We start from the raw sequence: 12,830 nt of genomic DNA on the forward strand, positions 1-12,830 counted from the left end.
TCAAGCATAGCTAGGTCAACTTATAGTTTAGACCACGCAACTAGTGCGGTACGAAAAGCTTTATACGGTGGATTCCGACCTAATCCATTAGTTCACTTGAGTGGAAGGCAATAATCATATGATATTACCATTGAATCTTGCGTCAGTTATTATAGCACAGGTAATGGAAAACCTTGGTGCTAATATGACCAAATTGTGCACCCACAAAGCAGTCAATTTCTACACCCAAAAAGAAAAAGAAAAAAATAGAAATGATTTTCTCCCTACGCACTCAATCACTTGGCTCACTGATTGCCATCTTTTGCACATTCTTGAGATTCATTACTGAAAAATTAAACATTTGAAGTGACATGCCCTCGGCGCAATTACATTGTCACCAGTTGAAGTGACATCTTGGCTCACTGATTGCCATCTTTTGAACATTCTCGATATTCATTACTGAAAAATTTAACATCTGAAGTGACATGCCTTCGGCGCAATTACATTGTCACCAGTTGCCGACAGAATTCATTAATCACTAGTTGCAACAGTTGAAATAACATAAAAGATCGTGTATTTCTACTCTTCATTCTAGGTTACATTTTTTTATTTGTGTGTGTGTGTTGCATACTCAATTTAAAGCTCGCTGTTTATGAGTTTGTGATTTCCTTTTCTACAGGGTTTCACAAACCGAAATAAAATGGCCAGTTCAAAATTCGAGATTTTTTTGCTGTGACTACCCAGGGTATTCTGACGCTTCACGAAGGTGTAGCTCTCATGGCACAGTGGGACAAGCATCTACACATCACTCTTCTCATGCATCTGCGAATCATAGCTTGAAAACTTACATTATGTAGCGTAAAATATACTCAATCTTTGAGCAAAAGCCAAGGTAGGTACATGCTGTTTAAAATTTAATTTAATTTTCGTTCCAGAACAAATTACTATTCCTAATCCTCTAAAATTCTATTACTCTTTTGAAATTGGTGTGGGGGACACCTTTTGTTGATCGCATTTTTTAAAAGTTTTAGAACTTAATTGCATTTCGTGATAAGTTTTAGGACTTAATTGTACTTTTTGAAAGTTTTAAGACTCAATTACACTTTCGTGACAAATTATCCCTATTGTAAAGAGGAGCAAAACCTGTATTTCTAGTCCCTTTGTTGAAAAACCAAAGTCATTTTTGTCTTTGGCTAGGTGATTTCTGTCCTGTGAGAATGTTTGCCACCTCTCCAAAATCCATCCCTGCTCGATAGGTTTGCATCCCTCCTCCAATGTCGGTTAGTGTTGTTCACTTCCCCGCCATTCTCGTAATGACCGCTTGTTGTGCAGGTGCGTCCGCCTCCTCACAAGCAGACGACAAAGAAATGCATTATCAACAGCTTTGATTGAGTTAATTTATTGCGAATCAGACCCGCGAAAGTATTTGGCTCAAAAAAATGGCCGACGGAAATGCGGACCAGAAAGCCTTCCGCGGCATCATCATCAACTTGTAGCTTGTTTTGTCTCAATTCTCTATCGCTTGTATCGACTACTAGGTTGAAAATTAATACTACAACGTGTGGGCCCCCGGCAAAATGACTCGGCGTTATAATTATGGCAAGGGTCAAAATCTCGGCATACGTGCGCAGGAATAAGATTTAGATAAATTTTCATTTTTAATCTTTGAACTGATGCAGATTTCTAATCTAAGTGCTCACACTTTTAATTCATCTAATCAAATTATTGAATATGCACGGGCTTTCTAATCAAGTTTACATTGCTCCAAATCCGATTAGTTGGAGTTAACGTATTCGTCTAAACCGACTAGAGTTTTGACGTGAAATATGGAATCCTCCAAATTTTCAAGATACTTCAATTTCCTTTTATGAATACTTGATGTATACATCGCGACTATTGAATTCTGTTCTGGTGAATAGTAGAATGCTAGTTGATTTTAAAGGATGACTTCATAATTTACTAATGGCTTCTAATCATGTACTGAGTTTTCTTCATTTCTTGGATGATTAGGTTCTGATTTATCAAGTACCTACAAGACTTGTTTGAGCATTTATGGTACTTGACATAAATTTCTGAGATTTTCTTTTCGATTTTTTTATTACATAACTTACTAATAGACAGTTGGTTCGAAACACCCAATGCGGGTATTGACTAATCTCACAATTGTATTGTGTTATAAACTACACTAAATGGAGGGAGAACTCCGATCTGTGACAAGAATCCCACTTCGGAGGGTAAGTCCTTGCAAAGCGATTGCCACCACCATGGCGAGAGAAAATCTACACACAATGTGTAAGGAAATATATACACTTTGGATTTGTTTGTAAGGCCTTATTCTTGATTCCTTCAAGACATAAATGTCAATTAAACATTAGTGGATCATCTTATTTGCAATTTATCGCCTAAATTGGTCTAAGGAGACAATTTTTGTCCACAAACATACAAGGATTATTAGAAACGATATATTGCACCATTTGTATCTAAATTTGCCAATCAATATTCTATGTTGAAAGCGGTCACCACCTCTCCAAAAACCAGAATGATTAGCCTTGGTTGATAGGTATGCATCACTCCTCCAGTGTCGTTGGGTGACGTTCACTTCCTCGCCATTCTCACAACAGTCACATGTTCTTGGGCAGGTGTGTCTGCCCCCTCCTGAGTGGATGGGAAAGAGCCGTTTTATCCACAACTGTGATTGACACGATTCATGTGAATCGGGTCAATGAAAGTATTTGCTCAAAAAATGGCCGAGAGGAGGTCAGTATTGGTATCATGATCCGTAGAAAAGAAAAGGGCGCCGGACGCCTCCCTGATGCGGTGTCAAGGTCCGTCATTGACTGTTGACTTGACAATCAATGAGTCGTCTTTTGGTTCTGCTTCGTCTAGATTCTCATTCACGTCACTGGAGTTGACTTATTCGTCGGAAGTGGCAAGAGTTTTGATGGAGAGTACGAAATCCTCTAAATTTTCAAGGCACTTTAATTTTCTTTTCAGGTACTCATTCATTTCATTGTCCATCATGCAAGATATTTCGCATTTCTTTTAATATGCACTTGAAGAGTGGAAAGTTAGGGCGCGTTTGGCAACCGGCCAAACAGTAACTATTTCTTTTTTTTTTTTCCAAAATCAGTTTTAAAACAGAAATCTGTTTGGTAAATTTTTTGCTCTTTAGTACAAATTTGCAAAAAATTGTTCCCAGAATCAATTTTGGAACAGAATCAAAAAACAAAAAAAAAAGTTGCTTCTTGATTCTGGGAACAAAAATCAGAAATGAAAAAGAATTTTTTTTTTTAGTTCTTCTTCTTCCTGACCTATGGCTGGTGGCTAGTCGCCGATCGCCGGCCGGCGGTCACCGGCGACCTGCCACAGGCCAAGGCCGGCGAGGGCTGGACCCTCGTCAGATCCAGCGAGGGTGGCGACAAGGGCGGCACTTGCCCAAGCCGTGAGCCGCCCTCGCCGGATCTAGCAAGGGCGGCAACGAGGATCCAGCCGCCGGTGCCGACGACCTGGCCATGGCCAAGGAAGGGGAAGAAGAAAGAAAAAAAAAAGAAAAAGAAAGAAGTATTAAAAAATTCAAAATATCATTAATAAAAAGAAATTTTATGTAATTACCAAACGCATTTTTGTTCTTTTTTAATTTCAAGAATAGAAATTTTGGGCAATTACCAAATGCCTTCAAAATGCTTAGAAATTGTTCCTAAGCACGGAATAAAAAAAAATCATTTCTGAATAGAAATTATTTCCGGGAATAGGATTGTTGCTAAACGCACCCATTATTTCTGGGAACATAATGGTTGCTAAATATTAGAGTAAGAGTGTTGTATACGGACCGTGTTTTTTGGATTAACTATTATTCATTTCGACAAATTACAATCTTTATGGTAGTATATACACCTTGCCTTGATTTCACAAGGTACGTGTTTTTTTGACTTTTACCATTTTTATTTGAATCCCCACATTAATACTAATTCAATCCGACAAGTCCAATTCTTAATCGTGGGTGATGCAACGTTATCAATTAAGGATTGTCAGGTCGGATACTAAATCTACCCATATAGGCCCCATGTCTAATTATAACATTCACATAAAATCTTCAGCCTTTGGAAAATGTGAAGTTGCGTGAGAATTACTCGGGAAAAGGACATTTAAAAGCATAGCTAGGTCAATTTAGAGTTCAGACCACGCAACTAGTGCGGTACGAAAAGGTAATAATCATATGATATTACCATTGAATATTGCGTCATGTAATTATAACATAGGTAATGGAAAACCTTAGTGCTAATATGACCAAATTGTGCACCCACAAAGCAGTCAATTTCTACACCCAAAAACAAAAAGAAAAAAATAAAAAAGATTTTCTCCCTACGCGCTCAATCACTAGGCTCACTGATTGCCATCTTTTGCACATTCTTGAGATTCGTTACTGAAAAATTAAACATCTGAAGTGACATGCCCTCGGCGCAATTACATTATCACCAGTTGCCGACAGAATTCATTAATCAGTAATTGCAACAGCTAAAATAACATAAAAGATTGTGTATTTCTACTTTTCATTCTGGGTTATGTTTTTTTTTTTTGGTGTAGCAAATTCAATTTAAAGCTAGCTTGTTATGAGTTAGTGATTTCCTTTCCTACAGGGTTTCACAAACCGCAGTAAAAAGGCCAGTTCAAAATTTGAGATTTTTTGCTGCGACTCCCCAGGGTATTCTGAAGCTTCACGAAGGTGCAGCTCTCATGGCACAATGGGACAAGCATCCACACATCACTCTTCTCATGCATCTGCGAATCATAGCTTAAAAACTTACATTATGCAGTGTAAAATATACTCAATCTTTGCGCAAAAGCCGAGTTAGGTACATGCTGTGTAAAATTTAATTTAATTTTCGTAGAACAAATTACTATTCCTAATCCTCTAAAATTCTATTACTCTTTTGAAATTGGTGTGGGGCACCCCTTTCATTGATTGTACTTTTTGAAAGTTTTAGGACTTGATTATATTTCGTGATAAGTTTTAGAACTTAATTACACTTTTTGAAAGTTTTAACACTCAATTACACTTTCATGACAAATTATCCCTATTGTAAAAAGGAGCAAAACCTGTATTTCAGTCCCTTTGTTGAAAAACCAAAGTCACTATTGTCTTCATCTCAGTGATTCCTGTCCTTTGAAGATGGTTTCCACCTCTCAAAAATACATCCCTGCTCGATAGGTTTCCATCCCATCACCAATGTCAATCGGTGTTGTTCACTTCCCCGCCATTCTCGTAATGACCGCCTGTTGCACAGGTGTGTCCACTGTCCACCGCCTGTTGCAGACGATAAAGAAATGCATTATCGACGGCTTTGATTGAGAATCAGATCTGCGAAAGTATTTGCTCAAAAAAATGGCCGAGAGAAATGGGGACTAGAAGCCTTGGCGGCATCATCATCAACTTGTAGCTTGTTTTGTTTCAATTCTCTTTCACGTGTATTGACTACTAGGTTGAACACTACTACTACGGCGTGTGGGGCCCAGTAAATTGACTCGGCGTTATGATTATGGCAAGTAAAAGGGTCAAATTCTCGGCATACAAGGGTGGGAATAAGATTTAGATAAATTTTCATTTTTAATCTCCACACTGATGCAGATTTCTAATCAAGTGGTTAGACTTTTAATTCGTCTAATCAAATTATTGAATATGCACAGGCTTTCTAATCAAGTTCACATTGCTCCAAATCCGATTAGTTGGAGTTAACGTATTCGTCTGAACCGGTTAGAGTTTTGACGTGAAATAAGGAATCGTGACTATCGAATTCTATGAAGGTACTTTCATTTCCTTTTATGACTACTTAATGTATACATCGCAACTATTGAATTCTATTTTGGTGAATAGTAGAATACTAGTTGATTTTAAAGCATGTCTTCATACTTTACTAACGGCTTCTGCGCATGTATTGATTTTTCTTCATTTCTTGGATGATTGGGTGCGCATGAAAACCATTCTGTTTCTCTGTTTTTTTAATTTTTCTGTTCCCGGAAACATGTTTGAAACAGAAATCCGTTTTGTAACGCAATTTCATTTTTCTATTTCTGGAACAAATTTCTACTCCAGAAATAGGTTTGGAATAAAAAACAAAAATAAAAAAAATTTACTTTTCTATTTCTGGAACACAAATAAGAAATAAAAACTCTTCTCATCGCTCGCGCCTCGCTACTAGCCGGCTGCCCACCCGCCGCCCACCGTCACCATCACCCGCCTCTCGCCACCATTATCCATTATCGGCCGCCTCCCACCACCGTTCGCCGCCACCCACCGGTGGCCATCCACCGCCGCCGCCCGTCGTCCTCCACCACCACCCGACGCCGTTCGCCTCCCACCCTTGGTCGCCGTCATCCACCGCCGTTCGCCGCCACCCGTCGGCCACCTCCTACCATCCTCCGTCGGCCACCGTTTGCAATCTTCCGCCGCCGCCGCCTACCAGTCGAATCTTTCCACCGGCTGTCTCTCGTTGCCACCCATCGTCCTCCGCCGTCCGCCACCACCCAACGTCGACCACCTCCCACTGCCGCCTTCTGCCACTGCCCGCTCACGGACCATCTCCCACCGGCCGCTGGGGATGAAGAAATTTTGTGTCATTACCGAACGAATTTTTATTTCAGAAATAGAAATTTTGTATCATTATCAAACGCGTATTTTGGCAAAGAAACTCGTCCATCAAATAGAAATAGAAAAATCTATTTCTGGCCAAAAATTGATTTATAGAATAGAATGATTATCATTCGCACCTTAGGTTCTGATTTATCAAGTACCTACAAGACTTGCTTAAGCATTTATGGTATTTGACTTAAATTTTCGTGTCTTTTTTCGCTTTTTTTAATCACATAATCTACAAACAGATAGTGGGTTCGAAACACCCAACACAAGTATTGACTAATCCCATGACTGTCTTGTGTTATAAACTACACCAAAACGAGGGAGAACTCTGATCCGTGACAAGAATCCCACTTCGGAGGGTAGGTCCCTGCAAAGTGATAGCCACCAACATTGGCGAGAGAAAATCTACACGCTATGTGTAGGGAAATGTATACACTTTGGATTCATTTGTAAGGCCCCATTCTTGATTCCTTCGAGACATGAATGTCAGTTAAACATTAGCGGATCATCTTCTTTGCAATTCATCGCCTAAATTGGTCTAAGGAGATAATTTTTGTCCAAAAACATAATAGGATTGTTTGAAACTGACATATTGCACCATTTGTATCTAAATTTGCCAATTGGTATTCTATGTTGAAACGGTTATATATTCTTGTCAATAAAAGTTCTATTTAATCAATTGACCCCACTAAATTTTTATTGTAACTCCGCCATTGCTCAGATGGATCGGGTCGGGTCGTTACATAAGATGGTATTATAAGACTCTTCAAAGTTAAAAAGGAACCATTCACTTCGAGTTTTTTTCTTTTTGGCGTTTATATCACGTTAGTCCATAACGTAACGATTGTCAATTCTATTGAAAATATGTCTCGAGTTTAAGCCCAAAGCAAAAATCTGAATATTCGGAATTGGTATTTTGCGGACGTCCGAAATCGAGCAAAAGGAAATATTGGAAATTTGCTTTCCTAATATGCAAGAGTTGGCAGCAAACAAAAGAAAAGGAAAATAGAATGAATATTTATTCTTTCCTAATTTTAGTGGGAGTCACGGTCTGCCAAAGAAAGAAGAAATAGGAAAGCCCAAACTTGGACTTGTTGACCGCATGGAACTTCTTGTCCAAGCTGGAGTCGGCCACTGCATATTCTTTTCTTGGGGTATATAATATTAATTGTGGTGCTGTGGCGAGGTTCTTGAGGCACAGAAGACCTCTTGTAGCGCCGCTTGTGCGAGTGCTTGGTGCAGAGAGCTTTCTCGTGAATTCTGTCCGGAAGCGCCGTTCTCAACGAGTGCTTGATGCGAGTTTCTCTTCGTGGAATTACATCAACAACTCAAGTGTTCGTAGCGATTAAATCTTGTGTTAAGATTTGTGTACAACTCCTTTGCGAGATTGAGAGATTATTTTGAGAGGAATTGTGGGGCTAAACACTGTGTGAGTTGTTGGGTGTAATTGAGGCTTGGGAAACACTTAGAGTGTTTGAGTGACTCGAGTGTGGTTGTAATCTCCGTTGTATCGCTTGATCTATAGTGGAATTCCGTGCTGCTCTCCCCGTGGACGTAGGTCACTACGACCAAACCACGTAAATCTGGTGTTCGATTTATTTTCTTATTCTGTCAATTTTATTGTTCGATCGCTTGGCTTCCGCAACAAATTCATTGCATGAAGGCGACTCATTCACTAGGGAACAAAACGAGTCATGTTACTACAAATTGCCGTGATATATGGGGCGGGATGGCTTATCAACTTGGTGGGCATGGCTAAGATTTGACTTCAAAGAGCTTCTACTCAAATATCTTCTCCATCGAAGCATCTCCATACAAATTGCAATAAAACCTGTTCATGCTCCTGAAAATTCCTTCTCAGCAACCTTCTTACTTGCTTCAGGTATCCATTGAGATTTCACCTCGAGTACTATGGAGCCTCACAAATTGTCTTCCCTTCAGTTTTCGTCATCATGTCATCTATTTTTCACATGTGTAGTGCTTTTACCATGCACTAGCCTAGTCTCTTCAGCTAATAACAGGACAGACAAGCTCGCGTTACTTGCATTCAAGGCTGCTATAACTGAGGACTCTTTCGGGGCGCTGAATTCATGGAACCATACGACCGACCACTGTTGGTGGTATGGTGTCACATGTGGTCGCCTGCACCGCAGAGTCACGGGACTAGATCTACAAGACTTGAAGCTCTCGGGATCCATCTCCCCTCACATTGGAAATTTGAGCTTCTTGAGAGTCCTGATGCTCAACAACAATAGTTTCCATCACGAAATCCCGCAACAAGTCGGTCATTTGCACAGTTTACGTATCTTGCATTTGTTCAACAACACATTGGAAGGCGAAATCCCGAGAAACTTGTCGGGTTGCGCTCGCCTTACACACCTCCGCCTAGGTCACAATCTGCTGGTCGGAGAAATTCCCGTCGAGCTCGGTTCTTTGCTGGAGCTTCAGTTTCTCGCTTTACGTAGGAACTATCTAACAGGAACTGTTTCTTCATCCATCGGAAACATGTCATCATTAGAGATTCTCAGTCTGGGTTCTAATGAGTTAGGTGGGAAGATACCCCAAGCTCTAGGAAAATTAAATAAGCTCAACTTGCTTGCTTTAGGACTAAATAGGTTATCCGGCACAATTCCTCCATCTGTCTTCAATCTTTCTTCTGTGATGCTGTTCGACATCGGTGAAAACCAAATAGGAGGGAATCTTCCTGCCAATATAGGCTTCACGCTTCCAAACATCGAGATTTTCAGCATTTCCAATAACCAGTTCACTGGAGCGATTCCTCGGTCAATGTCTAATGCAACCACTTTAGAGTTGCTTCTAGCCAGTATGAACAAACTCTCGGGAAACATGCCTCCTTTGGACCGCTTAAACAAGCTCCAAGAATTGGACGTCTCTTCTAATTATATGGAAAGCAGAGGATATGGTGATTTGAGCTTCTTTTGCTCGTTGACTAACACCACCAGCCTACTGCATTTGTTCATGAACAACAACAGGTTTGGTGGAACGTTCCCCGAGTGCATCGGTAATTTCTCCATTACTCTCTCGCAATTGTGGCTGAACAATAATCCACTGTCTGGCACGATTCCTCGAGTAATCGGAAATCTTGTCAACTTAGAAAGGTTGTTTTTGGGCTACAACAGGTTTTCAGGTTCGGTCCCCTTGGTTTTGGGAAATCTTCATAACCTAGTGGAACTGGATTTATCGCATAATAAGTTTTCCGGAGAAATTCCTTCTTCATTAGGAAACCTAGTAAACCTAGCACGACTCCATCTCGATCACAATAACTTTCACGGCCGCATTCCATCATGTCTATCAAAGTGCCAAAGGTTGGTGGAGCTTGATCTTTCTAGTAACAACTTAAATGGAACTATACCTCCAGAGTCCATAGCTCTCTCATCACTTTCTATAAGTCTGAACTTGTCTTGGAACCAACTCGCTGGTGTCCTACCTAAGGAAGTTGGGGAAATGAAGCTTTTGGCTCAATTGGATGTCTCTAGAAACATGTTAGTTGGCGACATTCCGGCCAGTCTTGGCAGTTGTGTTGGATTGGAAGTGCTCAAAATGCAGGAGAACTCTTTCCAAGGCTCCATTCCTTCCTCTATTAGCATGTTGAGGAATGTCAAGGAGCTAGATCTTTCACACAACAATTTATCCGGTCAGATTCCGGAGTTTTTCGAGGCACTTCACTCCTTGGAGATCCTGAATTTGTCGTACAATAACTTTGAAGGCACATTACCGACGAAAGGAATCTTCAATAATGTCAGCGTTACTTTTGTCTCTGGAAATGACAAGCTTTGCGGAGGAATGCCTGAATTTCATCTCCCGAAATGCAGCTCTAGAAACTCAGGCCGAAAACTAACCCTTGAGTGGAAGCTCGCCATCTCGATTTTCTTTGGGGTTCTTGGAATAGCTCTAGTTCTTGCTCTTATGTACTTTGGTTGGTTGAAGAAGAAGAAAAGAACAGAACCAGCTTCAAGTTCCAAAGATGATTCATCACTGAATCTATCTTACGGAATTCTTTTTAAGGCAACCAATGGGTTTTCTTCAAGTAACTTGATCGGGGTTGGTGGCTTTGGATCTGTTTACAAGGCAGTCCTCGGTGAGAATGGAGCTGTCATTGCTGTGAAGGTACTTAATTTGACGCTTCATGGTGCTTTGAAGAGCTTCATAACCGAGTGCGAGGCTTTAAGGAATGTCCGACACCGTAATCTTTTGAAAGTCCTAACAGTATGCTCGGGCACTGATTACAAGGGCAATGAGTTTAAGGCCTTGGTTTATGAGTTCATGGTCAATGGCAGCCTAGAAGATTGGCTACATCCAAGTCCATCATCAGCTGAGTTAGAAGCAAATGCAAAGAAATTGAGTCTCATCCAGCGGATAAATATTTCCAACGATGTTGCTTCAGCATTGGATTATCTCCATAACCACTTGCAAAGCCCTGTTATCCATTGTGATATGAAGCCAAGCAACGTCCTGTTAGACGACAAAATGGCTGGACATGTTGGAGACTTTGGTTTGGCGAAGGTCGTGATTGAATCCACCGATGACACTAAAGCAAAAATGAGCTCTACTGGTGTAAGAGGAACTATTGGCTATGCTGCTCCAGGTGAGTCGCCTCTCCTCTATCCCCTAAAGGAAAACGCACAAATTACATTGGCTAATAATGCAGTAAGTGTTTGCGCGCTATTTCCTTTTACCTCAACCGCTTGTGCTGCTATTATGTATCTTTTATTTACAATTCGAATGAAGTGCAGAATACGGAATGGAAAGCGTGGTTTCAAGAGAAGGCGATGTTTATAGTTATGGCATTCTCTTGCTTGAGATGTTCACGGGCATGAGTCCAACAAGCAAAATGTTCAGAGAAAATTTTAACCTTCACAAGTTCGTTGAGGAAGCCTTGCCTGAACAACTCTTAGAGATTACCGATCCTCCTCTACTTCAAGAACTGGAGAGCCATATGGGCACCGGCCGAGGCAATGCAGCTCGTGAATGTCTGGAGATGGTCTATAGAATTGGGGTTGCCTGCTCAGTCGAAGCACGCAGAGAGCGGACAAACATTGCGAAAGTCGTAGCTCAGCTGCATTTTATTAGGGATAAACTTCATGCAGCTGGTTTACAATGATAGGTAATATATGAAATCAATAGCTTTTCTGCTTTTTATTGTCCCTTGGACGACCAGATCATTGCCATATATGCACCGACAAGCATGCATTCATGTGCCTCCTTGTGTGAATAAACTCAAAAATGCACACATGATTCATCAGTTTTCTGGTTTTGGGTGAATCAAAACGGCATGAATTGGCAACTGAATCACATATATGCACATCACAGAAATAGAGAATTCATCCTATAGAATCATTGTTAGAACTCTAAGGGCAGCATGAGGAAATTCTCGTGATCAAAGCAGTTGACAGGCTAATCATAAACCTCCATCCCTTAAATCTGTTCGGCATATGCATTCGCAGTTGCACCAAATTCAATGGATAGAGGACATTTATGTAGCTTTATTAAGAGTATGCTCAAAACTGTCAGCGTTGGTGAAAAAATGAATCTACATGTCTCTTCCAGGTTATATGAACTCAGGAGTGCTTGGAGTCGGTTTCAGCAATTCCAGTAGAATCTTTTCTTCTCCCATGCTTAGCACTAGAAAAAAGGGGATGCGTGCTATGTTAGTATAGTAGATTTAGGGAAGGCAACGGTTCTCCGATATCGGCCACGGCTCAAAATGAGAACTCAATCTCGTCTTTTATTCAATAAAACTCGGGTTTTGGCTCAATTGCTGCAAGAACTGCAAGTAACTCTTTTAATTTGATGACGGCTCGATGCATTCCTTCTTTTGCAAACCTTTTCATGTACGCGTCATCCGTGGGGTAGAGCAGGAATTTGAGAAGCAAATCAAATAATCCTATCTGGCTGTCGAAATTGCATCTCTCTTGCATGGGCAGGATTTCGATATTGCAGCTACTGTGAACAATTTGTCCGAGCAGACCAACTACTTTGTTACATGTAATGCAAGTTCCAAACTGTTCTTGTGAACGCAGAATCAGAGCGAGCTCTTAAGTGAGCTGTGAAGTGCCTCTATTGAGATTGTTATAACTCTCTCGGCCGTTGGTGTGGCAATAATTAAAAGTTTTTAATTAAGTGCATTGTCTTTTCATTAGACATTTTTCAGTAAAAATTTCCTTTTGCCGTCTGAAAACAACTTATTTTAATGCAA

At 40.5% G+C, this 12,830-nt stretch overlaps 1 protein-coding gene across 1 annotated transcript; it reads left to right on the top strand.

Annotated features, from left to right (window-relative positions):
• Window positions 1-8,332: 8,332 nt before the first annotated feature.
• On the top strand, window positions 8,333-12,469 carry LOC115679532 (probable LRR receptor-like serine/threonine-protein kinase At3g47570). Its single transcript, XM_030603139.2, has 4 exons — window positions 8,333-8,495; window positions 8,592-11,219; window positions 11,368-11,738; window positions 12,182-12,469. The coding sequence occupies exons 1-3, from the start codon at window positions 8,333-8,335 to the stop codon at window positions 11,733-11,735; spliced, it is 3,159 nt and encodes a 1,052-aa protein (XP_030458999.2). The 3' UTR covers window positions 11,736-11,738; window positions 12,182-12,469.
• Window positions 12,470-12,830: the final 361 nt, after the last annotated feature.

The sequence above is a fragment of the Syzygium oleosum genome, unplaced genomic scaffold (genome assembly GCF_021117445.2).
Source record: "Syzygium oleosum isolate NSW1041296 unplaced genomic scaffold, Sole_v2.1 Sole_v2.01, whole genome shotgun sequence".
Lineage (NCBI taxonomy): Eukaryota > Viridiplantae > Streptophyta > Magnoliopsida > Myrtales > Myrtaceae > Syzygium > Syzygium oleosum.